Source organism: Pyrus communis, chromosome 2, assembly GCF_963583255.1.
Source record: "Pyrus communis chromosome 2, drPyrComm1.1, whole genome shotgun sequence".
NCBI lineage: Eukaryota > Viridiplantae > Streptophyta > Magnoliopsida > Rosales > Rosaceae > Pyrus > Pyrus communis.
In genome coordinates, this window is record NC_084804.1 from 31,415,896 (window position 1) to 31,430,361 (window position 14,466).

The window sequence follows — 14,466 nt, forward strand, 5'->3', positions numbered from 1 at the left end:
GAGCTCCCAAAAGGCCTCGTGCGGTAGAGATGAGAATATACATTTAAGGATCACTCCTTTGGGCGATGTGGGATGTTACAATCCACCCCCCTTAGGGGCCCGACGTCCTCGTCGGCACACCACGGCCAGGGTTAGGCTCTGATACCAATTGTCACATCCCCGCCCAGGGTGAATCACTTTCTGGGCCCGCTCCACCACCGTAGCACGATATTGTCCGCTTTGGGCTTACCATTCCCTCACGGTTTTGTTTTTAGAAATTCACGAGCAACTTCCCAATGGATCACCCATCATGGGATTGCTCTAGCCCCCTTCTCGCTTAACTTTGGAGTTCCGATGGAACCCGAAACCAGTGAACTCCCAAAATGGCTCGTGCTAGGTAGAGATGAGAATATACATTTAAGGATCACTCATCTGGACGATGTGTGATGTTACAAAATGTCACAAAATTAGAGATGCCACATTATAATTGGTTTCGAAACTAATACGCATAACCAAAAAAAAAAAAATGAGAGTACAAAAAAAAAAAAAAAATTTAAATCACACTCTATACTTAAACTTATAAACTAAAAATTGAGAATAGTCTTTAGAAACATCATCACATTTTTCAATTTATTTATCTTTACTGATATGACAACAGTTCCCTTGTTTAGAATTTAACCTCATTAAGGCATAAAAAATAAACGACATTCATGAGTTGGTATTCAACCCAATTCAAAATTTCTCTTTCAACACTGCTAAGAATTTGGAAATATCATTTAAGGTCGATTCATATTTTTCGTAACCAATAAAAACAAAATTTCACATATATAATATGATATAACTTTGACATAACTATTTGAGAAATGCACTCTTTCAAAAAGGGACTTTGCATAAACGTTCCGCACTTCATATTTTTAGTATCATGTTTTATAATATTTGATACAAAAATTGTGTCAAAAATATGTAAGGATAGAGTTTAAAAAAAATTCCACTTTTATAAGAATCTCCTTAGCACTTATCCAACCATTTTTTTTTAAAACATAGTTTTTATGTTTATTTATTAAATTAAATAAATTAAACAAAAATACGGACATAATCCAACATATCTACTTTTTTATCAGTTTCCCCATATAAATAAGAGGGTGAGAGATAGGCATGAATACCTAGGCGCATGCGGGGTCACGAGTCTCTACGGCTTAAAGTCAGCATCAAGTGCCTGGAACAACCCACTCTGCTCTCTATACCACCACCCACGTCACACCCTATTCATATCATATTTTTATACTATTTTAGATGATATTTAATATAAACAATCATATCATTTAAATTAATCAAATTTTTAAATTTAATTTATTATTTAATAAACTAGTTAATTAAATAATGTGGTATACGAGAAATTTTTCTCCTTCCTCTTCTAAAATTTTTTCAAATGATATGAATCATATCAAATATCACATAAAATAATATATAAATATGGTATAAAAATATAATAAGAACAACATTATTATGATAAATCTTACAGCCTGGCAAACCGAAGGGTCTCCAGAGCCCTCTAGGTCCAATCACCAACTCCCACGTGGAAGCCAGAGACTGTGACACCTTTGCTCTCTACAGCTGTCTTCCTTATCGTCCGGATATAAATACCAACCCAAACCAAATTCACCAAATCGTCCTCCCTCTCTCTCTCTCTCTCTCTCCCCCCCCCCCTTGGCCCTACTCCCGAAGAGAAGCCTAAAATCCTCACCCTCCTTCGGAATGTATCCGATTTACCATTTTGCCACTGCTCTCTTGCTCCTCCTTTTGGTGGCGAAGCCCGGTTTTGGCGCTTTAGTGGAGGAGCAGCCACTGGTGCTCAAGTACCACAACGGCGCTCTTCTTAAGGGCAACATCACCGTCAATCTTATTTGGTACGGCAGCTTCACCCCTATCCAACGGTCCATCATCATCGACTTCATCCACTCCCTCGCCCCCCGGCGTTCCCCACTCCCCTCCGCCTCCTCCTGGTGGAAAACCACCGAGAAGTACAGGGGCGGCGCCACCAATCTCGTCGTCGGCAGGCAAATCCTCCACAAGGCCTACTCTCTCGGAAAGTCCCTCCGCAACCGACACCTGGTGGCCCTCGCCGGCAAAGTCAACGCGTTGAACTCCATCAACGTTGTTTTGACTGCCAGTGACGTGGCGGTCGACGGTTTCTGTAGCCGCTGCGGGACCCATGGCTCCAACCGGGACAAAAAGACGGCTTACGTGTGGGTCGGGAACTCGGTGGTCCAGTGCCCCGGCCAATGCGCCTGGCCCTTTCACCAGCCCATTTACGGCCCGCAAACTCCGCCGTTAGTGGCTCCGAACGGCGACGTCGGAGTTGATGGCATGATCATAAACATCGCCACTCTCTTGGCGGGAACCGTAACCAATCCGTACAACAATGGGTACTTCCAAGGGCCGGCCAGCGCGCCGCTCGAGGCCGTTTCTGCCTGCACCGGCGTTTTCGGAACCGGGGCCTACCCCGGGTATCCGGGTCGGGTCCTGGTGGATAAGGCGACCGGGGCGAGCTATAACGCGGTTGGGGTAAACGGGCGTAGGTTCCTATTGCCAGCCATGTGGGACCCGCAAACCTCTGCATGCAAGCCGCTTGTGTGACCGACGTGGCAAGCATCTGTAGCGCACGTGATCGTGTAGATATTATTATAATATTATATATTATTATAAAATGTGTTGTACCGGGAGGGTGGATAGGGTTAGGGGGTTTTGTACACACTTCAAGTTTGTCGTCTTGCGTGACATGTAAATCTTGTTTCCTGTCTTAAAAATACCTTGGTAACTAAAACCTTACTGATTTTAAATTTTTGCAAATCTTTTTTCCTGTCTTAGAGGTATTTTATGATTTATTTTTTGGGGTAAATTACTGTTCAACTCTTTGAACTGTCAGTTGAAATTGAAATTTTAAATTATTTCTTTGGCAAATTATCTCTTGAATTATGTAAAATCAGTGGGTTAATCTCTTTGTTTGATTGCGAGATTAATTTGGGATAAATTAGTTATTTCATTGTTAATTTTTACTTGTTAGTTATAATTACCTATTATAAAGTTTCGACATATAAACACAGGATAGTTCAAAAATATATAGCATTTAACGGATCGTCTCATATATCGTTGCATATTATTTTGTCTCAACATGTCATAATTATATTGTTTGTTATAATTAACAAGTAAAAATTGATAAAAGAAAGACAAATTTGATAAAATAGTGGATGAAATCTAATGATAAGTGATTAATTGGCTTAGTCAAATAGTTTAGGGTTTTATGACAAAAATAGTTAGGGAATTAATTTTAATTGAAGTAATAATTCAAGGGATCAAATGGGACAGCTTACCTTTTTTTTAATTTTTTGGGAAGCCAGTATACCTTTTTTTGGACAAATGATATAAACTACATTAAGAAGATAGGAGAGCGTTATGTTTCATAAAAGGCTAGTAATAATAATTATTTTGTCAGAATCAAATATAAATTTTTTTAATTACAAATAAATAAAAATATTATTAAACGAGAAAAATCATTAAATTGTAATATTAACTGACTTAGTCTATGATATTTTATACAAATGTCTATTTGATGTGACATGATTGGAGATGAATGTTTTCTCCTTACTTTTTGACATTTTTTATTAAATTATTTTGTAACAGAGTTCAACGATTTGATTGTTTATTTTATAATATAAAATTTTTGAGGTAAGACGAAAAGATAAAAAACCTGCAATTAGATTGTTAAAATTTAATAAATTGTTACAAGTACTTTAAAAATCTTATTTGACATTCTAAATTTTCTATAATTAGAAAGAAAAATACACTTATGAAGAATGTATAATGAAAATTTTGAAGCACTAATAACAATTTCCAAAATTTATTATAAATCTATCAATGTGGCATATATTGTAACATCCCATATCGTCCAGGGGAGTGATCCTTATATGTATATTCCCATCCTTACCTAGCACGAGGCCTTTTGGGAGCTCACTGGCTTCGGGTTTCGTAGGAACTCCGAAGTTAAGCGAGAAAGGGGCTAGAGCAATCCCATGATGGGTGACCCACTGGGAAGTTGTTCGTGAGTTCCCAAAAATAAAACCGTGAGGGAATGGTAAGCCCAAAACGTACAATATCGTGCTACGGTGGTGGAGTAGGGCCCGGGATGTGATCCGCCCCGGGCTGGGATGTGACAATTTGGTATTAGAGCCTAACCTTGGCCGCGTGTGTGCCGACGAGGACGTCGGGCCCCTAAGGGAGGTGGATTGTAACATCCCACATCGCCCAAGGGAGTGATCCTTATATGTATATTCCCATCCTTACCTAGTACGAGGTCTTTTGGGAGCTCACTGGCTTCGGGTTCTATCTCACTGGCTTCGGGTTCTATCGAAACTCCGAAGTTAAGCGAGAAGGGGGCTAGAGCAATCCTATGATGGGTGACCCACTGGGAAGTTGCTCGTGAGTTCCCAAAAATAAAACCGTGAGGGAATGGTAAGCCCAAAGCGGACAATATCGTGTTACGGTGGTGGAGTGGGCCCGGGAAGTGATCCGCCCCGGGTCGGGATTTGACATATATTCCTTGTATTATGCGTACCAAAGACTAAAATTTTGGCATGTGCGTGGCATATTATGAATAAAAACAATGTTTATCACAAAAGGGTCTTTGAGATTGATCAAACTTATTATTTTAGTCCTTCACTTTAAATATCAATTAATGTCGTCCTTGACATTCATTATCCCACATCAATTTGGTCATTCTATTAAGATTTCATCAACTATTCTGTTAATTTGTATGTGAGACCCACAAATCCAGTAAAATGGGGACACGCGGATTACACAAAATAAAGGTTTTTATTGGAAATGGTCCCTATGTTTCAAAAATCAATAAATTTGGTCATTAACTTTCACATCAATTCCATTAAATTTTCATCAATCTTTTTTGTTTGTGTGCTGATGTGATCTCACTAATTCAATTTATAACTCCATGTGGATTAAATAGAACAAGCTATTTTTTTAAGAGTGAACCAATGGATGAATATTTCACGTTGACATTTTTCTTGTATCCCACAACCCCAATTGGAAAAAAAAATTCAATCTAAATTCGATAAAATCAAATACAAATTCAATTCAAATTTGATAGGACTATAACCAACTAGAGAGAATGAGAAGTGAGTTCAGGAGGTCAAGTACTTTAGTAGTGTTATAGTGCCTTCTTTTTCTTTTGTAGCATACTTGATGAAGACGACGATGACTTTTTTTCTTTAGTTTTGGTTTTTAGTTTTTTATTTTACTTTTACCTTTAAATCTTAACAAAAAAAAAAAAAAAAGGGTTTCTCATAATGAATCCATGTGGTGCCATATGATTGGATTAGTGGAACAAAAAATATTGACGAAACTTTAACGGAATGATTAAATTGACGTGTGGTATTGAAAGTCAAGGACTAAATTTATCAATTTTTGAAACTTAGGGACCAAAATAAAGAGTTGGATCAATATCAAGGACAATTTGTGATAAAAACCCTTATTTTGTGTAATCCATGTGTCGCCATTCCATTAGATTTGTTGGTCTCACATACAAACTAACAGAATAGTTGACTGAATCTTGACAGAAGGACCAAATTGATGTAAGGTAGTGAATGTCTGAACAATATTGATTGATTTTGAAAGTAAGAAAACAAAATGATGAGTTTGATCAATTTCAGTGACCATTTATGGTAAAAACCCTAAAAGAATATTGTGCACATTACATAAGTACATAATATAAAAATATATTGTCTCACTTTTCTCTTTTGTAGATTCCAAAAATATAGAAATTTAAGGATTTAATTTAGGAAACTTTAACGAAAAGTTTCCAATACTGTTTGCTTTAACGAAAAATCACATTTTTACATTAAAAAGTCAATCTTGGTACTATTTACTTTACCCTTTATTTTATCATTTTCATTAAAACTCAAAATTTTCAAATTTTTTTTTCACTAATTTTCCTTTTAATTTATTGAAAATTTTTAAATTTATAATGATTGATGTAGAAAGAAGTTAAAGAACTTTATAAAAAAATTTGAAAGACACACCGTTCCAATTAATAAAATGTCATCACCAGGAATTAAAACCTAATTCTCCTTCTAACAAACGTGGAAAAAAAAAAAATTTAAATGGAGATAAAATGCTTATTGAAAAGTAAAGAGAAAAATGTTGGGTAATACTAGAAAGAACAAATTTATAAACTAAATGATGTGGTTGTAGATGTTAAATTATTAATTAAGTATTAACGTACTTGTATTTTTATTGGTAATACATCATTTAATTTACAATTTAGTTTAAAAAATTTGATCCCTCTAACATTCCACAAAATGATGTCTTAAAAGTAAAAGACGAAAGGGTGGTGGGAATGTCATTATGAGCATGTCCTTCGCTTTTGGCGATCAGAGTTTTTATTTTGCCGTGTAAAGGAAAGCTTAATGATGAGTTAGCATCTTGTGGAGGAAAGGTTTTTCAATGTGATCGTCACACGAAGTGGTACATTACGTGTTTTTATATAAATAGTGGGTTATGTGTGTTAAAAGGATAATAACTTAAAAATTTCCACCATTTGCCTAAAAACACGTAAAGTACCATCCGTGTTTCCGTCACAACTAAAACTTTTTACTCGGGAAGAATAATGTAATAAATGGTGATTAGGTATATTGTTACGGTGACGTATAATGCAAATAATATCTGAATGTGTAGTACTTTCCCTCCATGGGTCTCAATATTATAAGTACAAGATGTCAGTACTCATGTCAAATAAACTGTTCTCCACATATAAACCAAAGAGCAAAAACTTCGTACATGATACCTGATGTAAAAACTGTTCAATTCAATTTCTTGATCGTTAATTACTAAAAGAGAACGAATCAGTGTGTATTCTTGCCAACGACGACCATGATACCTGATGTAATGTAGGAGAAAAGGAGGCTTAGTTTCTCACATGCAGAGCTATGAGCTGTTATATACATGCTTGACACTTCAAACCCATCATACATGACAAAGCTCGGAGTACAAATTCCGGTACAAGCAGGACAAAACAACGAAGCATGCTAGTGAAAGGAGTTTTATGATTTGAGAAACTACGCCTCTGGATTCTGTAAACAATTCCAGCAAGTTCATCGCTTGTGATTAAATTTCATCGCGTTCTAACGAGTTAAGAATCTACTTCACATTGTGATCAAGTGACTAGACAACATTCCGTCTCAACATTTGACAATCCTATGATAATTTAGCTCAAACAAGTACACCGAGATACACAGTCATGATAAAATGCTCAATATACATTGATGAGCCAAACCACATTTCCAAAGGCGAGAACACAACTCGATCAACCAAACGCGATGAGAACATTTGTATTAATACTAAAGCATAAATCCAGACGATGGAATTCATTACCAATTACAAAAGGAATCGAAAACCCATTCGATTACCTAACGGGCCTTTTTCTTTCCAGCAACTGTGACCCTCTTACCCTTCAGAGTCCTAGTGTTGTTCTTGGTGCGCTGTCCTCTGCAAGGCAATCCCTGACTGTGGCGTATGCCTCTGTAGCACTGAATCTCCTTGAGTCTCCTTATATTCAAGGCATTGAACCTCCTCTGCAACACCAAAACAATCCCAATAAAACTTCCATCCAATGGAAACGGTGGCCATATCCCAAACCAGTCATGCAATCCCACGTGTGAAAGTTAGGACGTGATCGATTGACTTGAGATACCGCCACAATAATATCCCATTGTATGAAAAGGGAAACCCTAACAAAATAAGGGGGCATTCTGCTCCAACCACCGCAATTGATTGCGGTTAGAGGCGAAGGTGGCCTAATCTATCTACCACACAAATATCGAAATTTAAACTCATCTAACGCCAATGGCAGGGAGCAAAAGTATAAAGTTTTGAGGGTTTACCAAATCTCCTTCAATCATGTACTTGGAGACTTCATCTCGGATAATGGTGAGTTCTTCTTCCGATAAATCTTTGGTGATTTTGTTCTCCATGTTGAGGTCGATTAGGATTGTTCGCGCCCTGGTACGCCCAATTCCATGAACGTACTGAAGAGAGTACTCGACCCTTTTGTTGTTGGGGATTTCAACTCCGCCAACACGCACGCATTTGATGCTCAAGCCGCCAACCTGCGCGGAAATCGGCGAGACCCATGAACTTCGAGCTCGACCATGAAATTTTGAGCTCGACCCAGAATTTAAAACGTGAAATTTACCTGATTGGGGGGTCTGATTGGGAAGGAGAGGGTGTTGGAGAGGGGATTAAGGTTCCTTCCATTGCAGATTACAGAGAGGGAGGGTGCCAGAGGCATTGCCAGTGTTTGCGCCATGGTTGTGATCTCTGCGTGTGTGAGTTGTGAAAGTAATGAGCTCTGTGTTTGTGTGTGGGTGACGATGGGGTCGAGCTTTATCCTCTTCTGGCAAAATCTCAAATGCGCAACGCTGTATGTGCTGCTGCTTATGTGCGCAGCGTTTCGACACCGTTGGATCAAATATGGACAGTTTAGATTATGCTGAGATAAAAAGGTTTCACGTGGAAACGGCTGAATACTTGGTGGGGCTGCGGTTGTGGCGGTAGATGTGGATTCCCAATGGAAGCCTTGGGGAGAAGAGTAGGCCATATTTAACTTGAATTAATTGAATTCTTGAGTTTTTTGTCTATTGAAGTATGGATAAGGAGATTAAGGAAAACTAAATATCTAAAATTTAAAAATCAGATCGACTAGAGGAACTAGTTGATTTGATTCCTGTTTCCTTCTCTTGCTATTTAGAGTATCTCCAAAGGAGGTGTCGAAATTGCCATGTAAGTATACAATAGTAAAAAATGGCAGCAAACTCTTTCCAACCGAGCCTTCAATTTCTTAGGTGGTGCAAATATATTGAATTGGACATGAATTAAAAGAATTTACTTTTTAACAGAACGGAACATTGAAGTTAACCTTACCTCATGTTTTCCTTTCGACACGAGACAAAAATTGGAAATATGAAACCAACAATTTACACAAACATTTCTACAGTCAAGTGAACAACTAAGCATAATTTCTAGCTAACTAAGCATGTAATTGACGTGATATACAAATTGTAGGCAAAAACCTCATTTTCTTTTATTATATTGGATCTAAACGCTTGTCGATCTTTCATCGTGTATTTTCCGATGCGTTATTTATCTTACACTTAATACATACGCCTCCCCATGGTTTTCTAACAAATATACATTCAAGTAAGAAACAAACCAGAACCTCCTATATAACAGCAGACGCTGAAAAGTGCCTCGATCCAAGCCTTCTCTTCCGTAATCGCTCTGCAATGATGAAGGCCAGTTCAAGAGATTGGGAAGCGTTGAGCCTTGGGTCACAATGGGTGTGGTACCGTGAACTCAGATCATTATACGTTATAGTTCGTGAACCTCCTACACATTCCGTCACGTTTTGCCCTGTCATCTCTAAATGAGCACCTCCTGGGTAGCTTCCTTCTTGATCATGGACATCAAAGAACGCTCTCAACTCAGCCTGAGAGTTTAAAAACAATACGATCATTGCTCCTATTACAGTTGGACGTGTTACTGCAGCAAAGAAAACTACCAATGGTGGTTGGTGTTCAAGCGCATCGGAAGGGAATTTATTTGTTTTGACCAAATCACGGATTCATTCATTTCATACGATGTGCAATGATTAGAGCAACTGCTCAAAAATAAATCATTAGGCATTTGACTAGTAGTTTTTCCAGCAAACTAACAATCAATCGGGCCATTTATGAATGGCCAGCACTTCAAGCATTTTCTTCTCAATGGAGTGAAATAAAATCCTAGAAATAAATAAATTACTTTATTTGGAAATGAAATCATACCTTTCACTTCACGGAATGCAGTTATTTTTCCATTTTTACTTATATTTTTTTGTGAAAAAACTATTTTCAACTAAGGTAGAAATTGGTAGACTTACTTGACTCTGCACATTTTGACAGAATAGTGAATTTGTGCTATGTCCAAAACCGTTGCGCAAGGAAAACAAGTGGCAAGTGTGAAAGAGTAAATTTATGACATCATACCCGTATGGCATCGAAGGAACGAGTTTTGAGTCCACACGGAGCTTTGATAGTGTTCCCATGCATAGGGTCACTAACCCAAGTGACAATTTGACCAGCTCCACGGACTGCCCTGATCAGATGAGGAAGCTTCACTCTCATGTTCTCAGCTCCCATTCTCACAATTACGGTTATTCTTCCTGGTTTGTTCTTGGGGTTTAGGATCTCTATGAGCCTAACAAGTTCATGTGGATCCATTTTATCACTCACCTGCATCACAATACAATCTATCATACACCACCTACATTTTCCGGTAGGAGAAACAGAAAAATGTCTATCAGGTTCACAGCCACAAACCAAGTTATTCAACTAAGACTTCCAAGTTCATCATTAATAACTGCATTAATTTTGTTCATACAAAATAACAAATGAAAAGGAATTTAGTATCAGAAATAAAAAAGAAGTATTTTTTAGAGCATAAGTGAAAGCAGAAGTGCAGGATACCTTGATGCCAAGGGGATTAGCAACTCCTCTCAGAAACTCCACATGTGCACCATCGAGTTGACGGGTGCGTTCCCCAACCCAAAGCATGTGAGCAGAACAGTCATAGTAAAGCCCAGAAGTAGAATCCTCCCTAGTAAGTGCTTGTTCATAAGGCAGAAGCAAGCATTCGTGAGATGTCCAAAACTCTGTTGAGGTCATGATTGGGTGGTCAACAGTGAGTCCAGCAGCAGCCATAAATCCAAGGACCTCATCCACCCGGTTAGCCAACTCACGGTATCTATTGAGCCAGGTCAATTTTATGGTTAAGCCTAAACTTTTTCCCTAGTACTGGAAATTGAAGATACTCGGTTGAACTCTTAAGCTACTGCAAACTAATCCACACAGAAGTCAAAGTATGTAGGTTTTGGAAATACACATGTTGAAACATTATTCAAGTATGGAACATACTTCCTCATTGTCATCTCAACTATTTGTTCCCTTCTCCGCTCATAATAAATTCTACTCTATTAAAAAACATCATTAAACTTAAGTGTGATGCTCAAGACAAACTAATAACATGATCTAGGGCATGTTTGGAATCCTAAAGAATGCACTCTCATGTTATCATACACATACGCAGTTAAGCTAGATGTAGAAAAAGGACTCAACCACCTAAATGAGGTCATCAAAACAATCAAGCCCACATCACTAGATGGCTTTCGGGGCCTTCCAGCATGAATTATATTATCCGGAACTTCACTGATATTCAGCACCACTTTAAAAAAAAAGTCTATTTAAGATATCATATGTGATGATGTGTGAAACACAAAGTGGTTACTAAATAGTGAGGACAGAAGTTTGACACTATAAAGGAGCAAGAACCATACCTATCCCCTTGCTCGCTATGCTCTGTAAAATCCAAATTCCAGTGGATGACTCTCTGCATGGCTGCATAGCCTCCAGTTGAAAATGCCCGCAGGAGGTTCAAAGTTGCCACAGATTGGCAATAAGCCCTAATCATCCTGCTGGGGTCCGGAATTCTTTCTTTTTCATCAAATGCATCACCATTGACATTGTCACCTCTGTAACTAGGCAGCTTGACACCATTTTTCTCTTCAAATTGGTCCGATCTTGGCTTTGCGAACTGGCCAGCCATTCTCCCTACCTAAATTATCATAGCCATAATTTATGTCACTCAAACTCACCAACATTAATAATTATTATATCAATCAGTTAAAACTCAATGGCAAATAATTACAGATTAGAAAAGTTTTACCATGACTCATTTCTAAGATTACAGTTCTACCATAGGGAACCAAAATATAAAAAAAAAATGAAAAATAACAAGTTTGGTTCTTTTTATTTTTATTTTTATGAAAGACAATATTGTATTATTGGAGAATAACAAAGTTGAGTACAACGAGGGAGAAAATGTTGGAATCTAACACACCCAGAAGAGGGCGAAGGACCAGGCGAGACAAATGAAACATAAAGGCTTGGTGGTTGGACTCCTTTCATAGCCTTACTCTCCTTCCTCTTAGAACGTGTGGAAGAACAAAGATCCCAAGACTAAGGTCCTCAAACTACTAAAGTATCCAAACTCCCAATAGAGCGTCTCTGAAACACGGATGGAACTACGAGTCCTCAATCAAAATCAACAAAGCCTTATCCCAATCCTCAACAATGTATCATTAACGAGTTTGGTTCTTAAAATTCAATTAGCATTCTACCTACCAATGCATTCTAATTCCATCAATTAATTTTTTTTTTTTTAAAGGCCTAAAACAATCATACGCCCATAACCAAAATTTCAGATAACCCAACGAACACAAATCCCAGCATGCCTCCTCAAAAATTTAAAAAAAGAAGCTCAATATTTAAACAGAAATGATTAAAATACATGTTGGTTTTAGAAGAACAAAAATAATAAAATGGAAGAAAGAAAGAGGGAGGAAAGCCATGACCTTAATAACAGGCATTTGGCCACCAAACATAAGCACTACACCCATCTGAAGAAGCACACGGAAGGTGTCCCTTATATTGTTAGCATTGAATTCCTTGAAGCTCTCTGCGCAATCACCGCCCTGAAGAAGGAAGGCCTGCCCCTTAGCAGCCTGACCCAGTTTCTCTTCCAAGCTCCTCGCCTCTCCGGCGAACACAATCGGCGGGAAGCTCTCGAGGGTGTTGAGAACCGACTGCAGCTCCTGCTGATCTGGGTATTCAGGAAGCTGCATCGCCTTCTTCGCCGTCCAGCTATCCAGCGTCCATTTGGGTTGTGGTTTGAAGGGTGATTCGGAGGACTTTGAAGGGTCGGCGGCATGGACGGCCGAGATGGGTTTCTGGGTTCGGAGGTGGGGCTCCGAGTGGTGGTGGTTATGAGGTTTGATGGGTTCGGGGATGATGAGGGATTTGAACGAGAGAGCAGTCTGAACAGAGTAAGCTGCAATAGCCATTTTCTTGCAAGGCAATTTTGGATGTTGGAACTTGGATGAGAGGATTATTTTATGTGCTCCTTTTTTAGTTAGGGGTATGTAGTTAAACTCGGATTTGAGAGCATTTAGAAAGATTTTAAAATCCTAGCGTAGTCAATTAAAATATTTTAAATGATTTTAGAATTCATTTAAATCTAAGTGTAATCAATTAAAAGATTTTAAAGGATTTTAAAATTCATCCAAATCTAAGTGTATTAAAAAAATTAAGATTTTGGAGGATTTCAACAAGTTGTGGATTTTGTGAGATTTGAGAGCAAAAAGTATATATAACCAAGACTAAAAAAAATCCAACCTCACCCCCTAGGATTTCAACATGTCCCTAATTTTACGATTTTATTAAATTTAAAAGAGTAAATTGACGAAAATGCCCCTAAAGACGAGATCGTTGACTGTCTTTTTGTGACACGTGCGAGTTACTATTTTATTGTATTCTTGAAGTACTCAACAGTACGAATGCCTAGGTGCAAAAGGAATCGAAACCGGAGTTACGGTTAAAATTTTACGGACTTAAGATGTTCAATGGCATTTTAATATTTTTCGTGTAGGATTTTCTGCATGGTGGGACCAACCCACGTGGGTCTCCTATCCCTTTGTCCCCGTGTCACTTCTTCTCCCATACTCTCTCGGATTCCCTCACCTTTATCTCCAGGGCCAGTCCAAGCCCAGTGTTGGCAGGGTGACTATTCGGGGTCCAAAATAATTAGGGGCACCAAAATTATTAGGTGACATATTTACATATGTTTTCATAAGAGTATAAATTTATAAAATTTGGTTCAATGACAAAGAAATTGAACCAGAATTGGTGGTTTTGTTGTTTGAAATTAATGAGGAGGTCTTGGATTCAAAACACCATGTGTGCTTATTTTTTTTTAATTTTTACAAATTTCTTTTCATTATAAGAGTATAAATATATAAAATTTGACTAAATGATCAAGAAGTTTAATTAGAATCAATGGTTTTAAAATTAATGAGAGCTCCTAAGTTCGAAATGCTAAGTGAGTGTTTATTATTTTCAATTTTTACGAATTTTTGTTTGGTTAATTTATTTTTAATTAGTAGCTAGTAGCTATATGGGTTGTTATTTTTAAACATTTATTCAAATTCAAGTCTAATATTCAACAAAGAGTCATGCGTTGACCAAATTTTTAGACCAAATTTGCAAATCATATGACGTGACATCAAAAAGTTTAATTTAGTACCCATTTATTACTTATGCATATCAACTAAAGACTCAAAAACATCATTATTTTTTTAGTCCCATATTGACAAGGTTAGTAAATAAGAAAAAACACCTCACGATTTATACAAAAACACTTTAAAAGTTCAGATAGAAAACAAAACTCATAACTATCTACTTGTAAACCCGAAGTTTTTTTGTTTCCTTCTTACGATACAAAATAAATTAGTTTTTCCGTGTTTATAAATTATTAAGTTTGAAGTGTTTT

At 37.5% G+C, this 14,466-nt stretch overlaps 3 protein-coding genes across 3 annotated transcripts; 1 reads left to right on the plus strand and 2 right to left on the minus strand.

Annotated features, from left to right (window-relative positions):
- Window positions 1-1,667: 1,667 nt before the first annotated feature.
- On the plus strand, window positions 1,668-2,824 carry LOC137725660 (protein EXORDIUM-like 2). Its single transcript, XM_068464430.1, has one exon. The coding sequence runs from the start codon at window positions 1,735-1,737 to the stop codon at window positions 2,614-2,616; it is 882 nt and encodes a 293-aa protein (XP_068320531.1). The 5' UTR covers window positions 1,668-1,734; the 3' UTR covers window positions 2,617-2,824.
- Window positions 2,825-7,286: 4,462 nt separating this feature from the next.
- LOC137724477 (small ribosomal subunit protein uS13c-like) lies at window positions 7,287-8,698 on the minus strand. The gene is made up of 3 exons (XM_068463218.1): window positions 8,240-8,698; window positions 7,929-8,153; window positions 7,287-7,619 (listed from the first exon to the last, which is right to left on the minus strand). Exons 1-3 carry the CDS (start codon window positions 8,642-8,644, stop codon window positions 7,455-7,457), a joined length of 795 nt encoding a protein of 264 aa, XP_068319319.1. The 5' UTR covers window positions 8,645-8,698; the 3' UTR covers window positions 7,287-7,454.
- Window positions 8,699-9,102: 404 nt separating this feature from the next.
- Window positions 9,103-13,022, minus strand: LOC137724476 (phospho-2-dehydro-3-deoxyheptonate aldolase 2, chloroplastic-like). Its single transcript, XM_068463217.1, has 5 exons — window positions 12,494-13,022; window positions 11,417-11,694; window positions 10,551-10,827; window positions 10,071-10,316; window positions 9,103-9,532 (listed from the first exon to the last, which is right to left on the minus strand). The coding sequence occupies exons 1-5, from the start codon at window positions 12,980-12,982 to the stop codon at window positions 9,266-9,268; spliced, it is 1,557 nt and encodes a 518-aa protein (XP_068319318.1). The 5' UTR covers window positions 12,983-13,022; the 3' UTR covers window positions 9,103-9,265.
- Between the last annotated feature and the right edge of the window lie 1,444 nt (window positions 13,023-14,466).

Bases quoted from the DNA above. Each gene is read 5' to 3' on its own strand.
- LOC137725660 (XM_068464430.1), top strand. From the start codon at position 1,735: ATGTATCCGATTTACCATTTTGCCACTGCTCTCTTGCTCCTCCTTTTG.
- LOC137724476 (XM_068463217.1), bottom strand. From the start codon at position 12,982: ATGGCTATTGCAGCTTACTCTGTTCAGACTGCTCTCTCGTTCAAATCC. The intron at 10,828-11,416 runs GTATGGTTCTTG...CTGGCTCAATAG, and splicing joins CATAGCGAGCAAGGGGATAG to ATACCGTGAGTTGGCTAACC. The intron at 10,317-10,550 runs GTATCCTGCACT...ATTGTGATGCAG, and splicing joins CTAATCCCCTTGGCATCAAG to GTGAGTGATAAAATGGATCC.
- LOC137724477 (XM_068463218.1), bottom strand. From the start codon at position 8,644: ATGGCCTACTCTTCTCCCCAAGGCTTCCATTGGGAATCCACATCTACC. The intron at 8,154-8,239 runs GTAAATTTCACG...ATTTCCGCGCAG, and splicing joins CAATCAGACCCCCCAATCAG to GTTGGCGGCTTGAGCATCAA. The intron at 7,620-7,928 runs GTAAACCCTCAA...TTGGTGTTGCAG, and splicing joins ACATGATTGAAGGAGATTTG to AGGAGGTTCAATGCCTTGAA.